This window comes from Sinocyclocheilus anshuiensis, unplaced genomic scaffold (assembly GCF_001515605.1).
Source record: "Sinocyclocheilus anshuiensis isolate Anshui unplaced genomic scaffold, SAMN03320099.WGS_v1.1 scaffold190, whole genome shotgun sequence".
Taxonomy (NCBI): Eukaryota; Metazoa; Chordata; class Actinopteri; order Cypriniformes; family Cyprinidae; genus Sinocyclocheilus; species Sinocyclocheilus anshuiensis.
Window position 1 is genome coordinate 1,206,727 of NW_015547663.1, and position 8,216 is coordinate 1,214,942.

At 37.5% G+C, this 8,216-nt stretch overlaps 1 protein-coding gene across 6 annotated transcripts; it reads right to left on the bottom strand.

Moving 5' to 3' along the window:
- Window positions 1-1,663: 1,663 nt before the first annotated feature.
- Window positions 1,664-5,498, bottom strand: LOC107702465 (serine/arginine-rich splicing factor 2-like). 6 transcript variants are annotated; one of them, XR_001635762.1, is made up of 4 exons: window positions 4,982-5,498; window positions 3,856-4,163; window positions 3,191-3,297; window positions 1,664-2,614 (listed from the first exon to the last, which is right to left on the bottom strand). XR_001635762.1 is itself a non-coding variant. In XM_016504797.1 (3 exons), exons 1-2 carry the CDS (start codon window positions 5,335-5,337, stop codon window positions 3,863-3,865), a joined length of 657 nt encoding a protein of 218 aa, XP_016360283.1. In that variant the 5' UTR covers window positions 5,338-5,498; the 3' UTR covers window positions 1,664-2,614; window positions 3,856-3,862. The 6 variants fall into 6 exon arrangements, 4 of the variants coding, with proteins under 4 accessions (XP_016360283.1, XP_016360285.1, XP_016360284.1 ...); XR_001635761.1 differs by having other exon boundaries at window positions 3,158-3,297; XM_016504797.1 differs by lacking the exon at window positions 3,191-3,297.
- Between the last annotated feature and the right edge of the window lie 2,718 nt (window positions 5,499-8,216).

Sequence of the window (8,216 nt, forward strand, 5' to 3'; positions counted from 1 at the left end):
AAAGGTAAGTATCTCTGTCTCCAATTTCTGAAATAAAACGAACTAGTTTCAAAGTGTTTCATTCAGTAGTAAATAGTTTAATGATTTCTATGAATGAGTTCATTGAGTTTTTATGATGTCAAATTGCAGTGAATTGCTATTTATTTTCTGTCCTCCTAAAAATGTAATTCAGTTCGTCTTTTTACTTGCTTTTATACTTGTGTTTGCAATATTAGCCTCTGCTTGTGAACCGAGTCCATGCCTGAATGGAGGAAAGTGTGTTAAAGGCCGAACCAGAGCCAGATTTACATGCAAATGTCCTGAAAATTACAGTGGGAGGTTCTGCCAAGTTGGTAATAAATACACTTTGTTGCTATTTATTTTTATTTTATTGAATGTTTAATTTTTTGTTTTTTCATTTATTTTATGCCAAACCAAAAGGTACTTTAAAGCTACATTATGCATGTATGCATTATACATTAAGCTGCATGCAAGTTGGGCTTCTCAAGGTGGTGGTGTTGCATTAGGTCTATGTAACGTTTAATCACAAAACTCTCACTTTGATTTTATGGTGTCTTTAAGTTACTTTTTCTATTAAATTATATTCCTTGAATAGTACTGATGATTTTGTACTTGAGAATTGCGTTTTACAGTAGTTTTGCCTTTGAAAATTCATATGCAACAAATATCAGTTTGATGACCTATGTTTGCATGGTTTGCTTTGCATGATCATGGCAGTGATGAGAACGAGGAGGTAAGGTTGGAGATGGGTGGTGTGAACCTGGAGAAAGATGATCCAGCAAAAGTTTCTTGAGGTGGAGAAAATCATTGTTCATGAGAACTATACAGACTCCTGAAGCCCTGTGTAATTATATAGGTCAGTGATTCGTTTTCATTTCATGCACTTATGTCATTAAATGACTTAAAAAAAACAAATCCAAATTAAACAGTTTTACTCTGGGGTTTAAAAAAAGATGACAACCTCGGGTGAAGTGCATTGTGAACAGGCTATAGTAGTAGCCTATTGACATTTTTGAAAACCAGTTATGTCCACCTCAGTGCTTTTGTTTCTCATCTATGCCAGCCCTGTTGAAACTAAAGGCAATAAATGGATGGTGTGTCAATGAGACCATGTCCGTTAAGGCAGCACGTCTCCCCACCGATTCATTCCCTGATGAAACACTGCGCACCATCAGGCTATTTTCACTGTAAACACTCACCATTTCAACACCTGCCTTTGAGAATATCTGTCATCTATTACTTTTTCCTTCCAGAGTATGTTGTCTCTCCTCAGCTGCTGGATGCTAAAGTTTTCTTAATCTCTCAGAAGCGTTATATGTCTCGTAATGTCTATGGGAACAGACCGGATGATTCCATGATGTGTGCTGGATATATGCAGGGAAAGACTGACTCTTGTCAGGTGTGTTCCAGTGTCAAATTAAGTTCTATTAAAATACATAAAACAAATTCTTATTTAAAAGCTCATTACTTTTTGACTTGTGTTTTAAGACTATAGTAACATTTTCAAAGTCAGTAAGTTGTCTATGTTTGTACACATCCAAGTAAAAATGTTTGGAGGTCTAAAATGACAAATGTAATCTGGAATAAAACTTCATATTTTAAATTTCACCAAGAGCCACTGAGTGTGAATCCATGAAGGAGATCACATGTACCAATACTTTTATTTCCAGTTAAGGAAGATTTAATTTGCTTCTTTACACCAAACATAAGAGACATTGACAAACTAATAAAAAAAATTGGTATACATCAAATCAGCCATACTCAGAGAAAGAAAACCTTTATTATCATCATTCACATGGACATTACGACTAAGTGAGCATGTCACAAATTATAGAACTTCCGGAGATGTGAAATAAGCTCAGATATCTGCCTTATAGGTATTCACAAAAGGACTTGCACAGGATCTTTCTGCAAAAAGAATAAATGCTGCAGCCAAAATTTAAAGATTCAAATCAAGGCGTTACACAGGAGCAATCAGGAGAATACTGGAAACAGCCAAGCACTCTGCACCGCAACACGCCACCTTAACAGCTAACCAGCAAAACTCAACTGCTACGCAACTGCGCCTAGTGCATAGAAAATACACAAGAGAGAATATTAGAATCATGTTGTTGTGAAATTTTCCATTTAAACCATAACACCTGCTCGGTTAGCAATCTTTATGACGTCACGGTTTTACACAGCAAGATTTTTTTAGTGGCCAAATTACAGTCTCTACCCAGTCCTTTAAGGTCAAAGAAATATTCACAACATCTAAAATTGTCCATTCAGAAGTTATTACGAACAAAAAAACTGATTAAAATGAACTTACTTTAGTCTGGGAGAAAAAAAAAAAAAAGGCAAATGGCAAACTACCAAAAATGAAGAAAAGTGATTTCACTTAGGAGCCCAATTTAGGCATAAAGATCATTTAATATCACATGGAATTCAAATGTATGATACAAAAACAATTGTGGGCAACAGAAAAGGAAAAAAATAAAAAAAAAACAACAACATCATCATTTAAAAGATTGACCAAATTACAATAATCTTTCGGTCTGATATATGGATAATTTGGGTATCCTCAGACGGACATCTGTTCGATGCGATCCTCGAAGATTCAACCAGCTGACATCTAGAAGAAAAGAAGAATTAAGTTAGTTCCAAAGAGCAAAACGGAGGTGGTTCTACAGTAGTCGTCATAAAACGAGGCATTGCATATTACGCAACGCTCGATAGCTGGTCCTCAGTTATACAGAACAAACAGGCACTCTTTCCACACATAACGAGAAACTAGCCATATTTAAAATTATTCTATGGACCTCATTTTTTTTCTGCAAGAAACCTCATGTACCTGATGTTTGTTCTGCAAGAAACCTCATGGATAGAGAGCCAACAAACCTGAGGGTGAAATTAATTTCTCATAGCCACTTTAAGTGTCGGCAAGCTGAGGTATAATTTATTGGCAGCCAACCAAGCTAGCCAATTATTAAACTAACAAATTACTTGAAGTACTAAATTACAGGCCTGATTAAAATCAGATACCCAGCAGCCTGACAGCTTAGACTAGCTCTGAGAACACACCCCACATCCATCCCGCTTTCGCCTATGCCACGATAGACATGAGTTTGTGACAAGGATGATGAAAAGGTCTCAGTCCATTGTCCTGCAGACGTACCTCAACACCACCTCAACACTCAATGAGACCGACCTGCTCCATAGCAACCGCCAATCAGCAGCAGGCAGCCAATGGTCGGATCACACACTAACTGCTCTCAAACTGCCCCAAACTCCTCTTTTGCAAACAGGAATCAGCAGCTTGGAGGAAAAAATTCCACATTTAGATGAAATCAATGGATTTTGGCTGGTACACGTTTCAAAACAAATATACTTACGGTATCATAACCATGACAGCTCCAAATCAAATATCCATTGTGAGGTTTAGGATGTGAATTAAAAATAAACCCTTAAGTCATGCAGGAACGGAGATACCAGACAAATGCTAAGAATAATAGCTCCAAACTAAATTTGGGTAAAACCTGAAACCTCCTTTAAGATAATGCATCTACCACACCTGCAGATGTCTTGAAGGACTTGGAGAAAGAGAAAAGTAGAGGGGCGAAACTTTTAAGTTTTGAAAAAAAAAATTTAAGCAGCCATTTTAAGAGATCAGTGAGCTATGCATGCCTTCAATTTACCCCACTTCAAGCACGAGTTATATTGGGGTGATTAGTTGGTCTGCTTAAATCAAAAGTTCAGGACTACTGGGGATATTAACTAAAAAAAAAAATGCATTTGTTCTTACAATTCTTGGATGACAAATTCCTCCAGTTGCAAGAAAATTACAAATAGTTAAATACAAAGCATTAGGCTCACCTACATTTCAGGATTCAGCAGTGGCTCCAGTATCCTCTGGAGACTTGGGTCTGCTTCTCGATCTGGATCGTGATTTGGATCCTTTGTTGGATCTAGGAGTATGGCTCCTGGAGCGAGACTTGGACTTAGACCTCGAACGGGACCTGGAAGCCGATTTGGACTTGCTTCTGCGTGGTGTGCGGGTTTTGGAGCGGGAACGGGACCTAGATCGGGAACAGGAGTAGGACCTGGATCGGCTGTTGCGGGACCTGCTACGGGAACGGCTCCTGCTCCTGGACCTGCTGTGCCTCCTGCGCCGAGGACTACGGCTAAAAAAAAAATAAATAAATCAAATGAACAAATTAGTATGAGGATTGTTTGCACAGTGAAACAAACAGCAGCTGGTGTTACAGTATTACAAAACACCATTAAAACATTGGAATTAAAAGGAGAGTAACTTGTACACATTTAATTTGTGAATACACAAGAACATGCCTATTTGCATGTACATCACTTACAAAAATTACCAAGGTTTATTGTCTTAACCAAAACCAGTAATTCAAGTATAACGTTAATTACCACACGTTACCGCATTCAAACCACAAGAATCGTTTTTTTTTCCTAATTAGATTCAAGGCGTTTAAAGCCAATTAAATGTCAAGTCCTCAACGTAGTCTCAACTTATTAAAAATGTCGGTTATATTAAAGAACAAATGTGCTGTAACAAAACCGCTCGGAATGGGTTTTGTTTTCAAACTACTAACTTACAACCAAAAGAATTCAAAGGATTCAAGATTCAAAAGAACCGACTCAAAAGAACCAACTGATCACAGATCACAAAGTTGAGCAATTGTTTGGTACTGCGCCACAAAAACGACGGAACGATACCAATACTCTAAAAAAGGAAACGATTTAAATTTATTTCATTTAACTCAACGATTTCATGTAACTCAATGAATTTTGCTGCTTACGATGATAAAACAAATCACATTTATGAGCAAAACAAGGATTAACGTCATAACACACGGTGTTGAGGCCTGAGGCCTCAAATTTAAGGGCCGCAGATGTAATCTTTGAACATGAACGGTAACTTACAGCGGTTTAAAACGAAAATATTAAAACAAGAGACTGTGTTTGTGGGCCTTACCTACGGCTTCTCCGTCCATGTCCCCCGTACCTCCTCGGCGGGCCTCCGCGGCGGCTGTAATGCGAATCTGGCGGGCGCCCGTATCGCGCCATCTGCACGCGCAGTTCGCGCCCGTCCAGCAGCGCGCCGTCCATGGCGTCCATTGCATCTTCCGCGTCCCGCTTATCATGAAAACGCACGAAGGCGAACCCGCGGCTCTCTTTTGTGTACCGGTCTCTCGGGATGTAGACGTCCCCGACCCGGCCGTACTTTTCGAAAACCCGCCGAAGCGTTTCAGGAGACGTGCGGTACGTCAGATTGTCGACTTTTAAAGATGTCATGCCCTCGACGTCGGGCGGAGGTCTGCCGTAACTCATCTTGAATCACTAACCCTACTGCAGTACGTTATGCGAAAAATAAAAGAGCTACTAGCGAGATTTTCAGGAAAAATAACTAACCATTCGTGAGAGTCCAAAGAAACACGCCTAGAGCGGATCACTCTCTAAAATGGCGGTAACCGGATGTCCGCGATTTGGTGGAGTTTGGCTTTTATTATATTTTTTGCAAGGAGCGCACATACTGCGACTTCTGGTATTTCAGTGACACTACAGGTTATCAGATCTCACAATCTTCTCTTGACTGGGAACAAAGACCTGCAAATTTAGCACGAGTTTGTACAAAATGTAGCCTAATAAACAAGATCATTTATTTGACGCCGCCATACACAATTGGTATGTAGTGCATTTATCTCATTTAATTCAAATTTCCCAAATTTAAGTCAGCAGCCCAGAGTAACAAACGGTGGTTTCCTAAACAAGTAGTGAGGTCCATGGACAAGTTTATAGGAAAACTGTGTAGCCTATAAAACAGTAACAAATAAATAAATAATAAAATCAAAAATAAAACTTAACCTTAACCTGTTAAAATTAACCCAGATTAAAATAAATAAGTAAATAAATTAGTAAATATATAATAAACCAGTACTATAATGATGTAATAGGAACTTAATATTTTAGACATAGTTAAAAATGTATTTTTTCACAGTAAATTGAGTGTTTAGGCCTTTTACATTTTAGAATGGGGGTCCCTCATGTGAAAATGATCATATTTGCGGATCTGTGGCATCTACAAATGAGCAGGGTTTATTGAATAATTTTAGTTGTGTATGTTTCAGTGTTAAGACTTTGTCTAATCAGCACAAATACAAGTGTTGCTGCTTCCAAATGACATCACAATGAAATTGTGATATTGTGAACACACACACACACACACACACACATACACACACACACACACACACACACACACACACATACACACAAAACAAAATTCCATGAAACCCCACAATCATAAGATTAAGAGCACAGAACATAAGTTATAAATAAATAGCCTTAATAAATAAATAAAATGGTTTAATTGATTAAGTGATAACTGGTATAAACTATCAAATGATAAATAACAAATAATTTATAGAAACGATATAACTATAAAACTATAGAAAATCAAATAGCACAGTTGCTCTCTTGAAGCAATACACAGGTTGCTCCTGAACTAACTGCTGCTGTAAGTTGTCTGTGAAATTTATTTTATACAATTGCTAATAATATAAATAATAATGATACATTTCAATTTCAATTGAAACAGAGCGGACACAAGGGCCACTAAATAAACACCAGTTGAGGTTCCCTTACTGCACTGCAGTGAATCACTTCCAAAAATTCGGGGAAGGCCACGTTTGGCGAGGCAGGACGTGTTTGTACTGCGCAAAACCTCAAGTCTGGATTTAAGCCTGACTTCAGGGGTGGTCAACAGCGCTTCTGAGGACAGTAAAACAGCACTGATCATTGAGCCACAAATCTCACTAGCTTGGAATGATTCTTTTTAAATTGAGAAATAATGTATACTTCCAGCAGGGGGCGCCTGGCGGCTCAGATAGCTTAATACTCCACTGAGCTACATTCAGATCTCAGAATGCTTTTGTTTTTTGTTTAGTTTTTTTTTACTGAAGACCTTTCTATACTTAACCTATAACCTTTTAAATGTATTAATCACAATGATTGATATATGACATATACATTCAAATCCGTCAAACCAATCTCTGTAAAACGATTTTTAAAAATCCTTATATTCTACCCGCAAACGACTGTGATTGGTCTATCCTTAACAGCGCAAGGAAAAGTAACAGGTAACACGTGCATATGCTACTGTCGCAGCCGTCTTTCTGTTGACAGAAAATTACAGAAAAAGTGGGTGGAAGTGATAATGATAATAGGAATGTTTCATATATACATAAAAGGAAACTTAAGTTACAACCGTTATATTTAGTGAAATATGGTTCATTATAGCAATAGGAAGTGTTGGGAAGTAACTAGTTACATCAAAGACTATAGAATCTGGTTACATGTAGGCCTAACTAAATTACGTAATTTAATTACAAAGTAAATGTAATTGTAATTAGTTACAGTTACTGAGAAAAAAAATGTAATTAAATTACAGTTACTTATGAAAATGTTAAAGATTACAAAGGGGGTTACATTTATTTTATTTTATTTTTACACACACCCACCCACATACAGATTTAATTGATTTCTTTCATAAATTGCATTGACTGCTCTGTTTCAGCAGTTTATGACACAGAATATAACATATGCTTATTTGATAACTGTAGTGTAGTACATATGTAATTTATTTTTTATGATTAATTGTTTTTTTCCGAGCCATTGTTATATGCCAGTGTTTTCTGTCATAACTGCAAAGATCAGGGCTGCATTCAGCCCCGACAAAAACGGTGCAAAACGTTTTTGAAACAGAAACGGTGGTGCATTGAACACCCTGTTCTGATGACGCAAGAGTTGCAACTATGGCAGCTGAGAAGGCCATTCTTTGTGCTCTTTTTGAAGAATTTTCGGAGCCTGATGAAATCGGTATAAATACGTGTTTAATACTGCAATATACGCTCGATGTTACAGTCATTGCCCCTGCCCTCCAGAATAAAAGAGAACATCCCAATCGAGTGAAGGGATTTGTGGAAACTGTGGTTCCTAATTATTGTGATCCAACATTTGCCTCCCATTTCAGGATGAAAAGACAAACATTTCAGGTGAAGGATGATCCACTTCTTACCTCCAAGACTGTGTTATGATCTATATGAACGGTGCACACCGGTTTGAGCTTGAACTTGCCCCTGATTTCAAAAACAGTATCATAGCTACTACACTATTTCTTTTGATTTAAATCTGTTTTAAATATGTATTTA

Bases quoted from the DNA above. Each gene is read 5' to 3' on its own strand.
- LOC107702465 (XM_016504797.1), bottom strand. From the start codon at position 5,337: ATGAGTTACGGCAGACCTCCGCCCGACGTCGAGGGCATGACATCTTTA. The intron at 4,164-4,981 runs GTAAGGCCCACA...TTTTTTTTTTAG, and splicing joins CATGGACGGAGAAGCCGTAG to CCGTAGTCCTCGGCGCAGGA.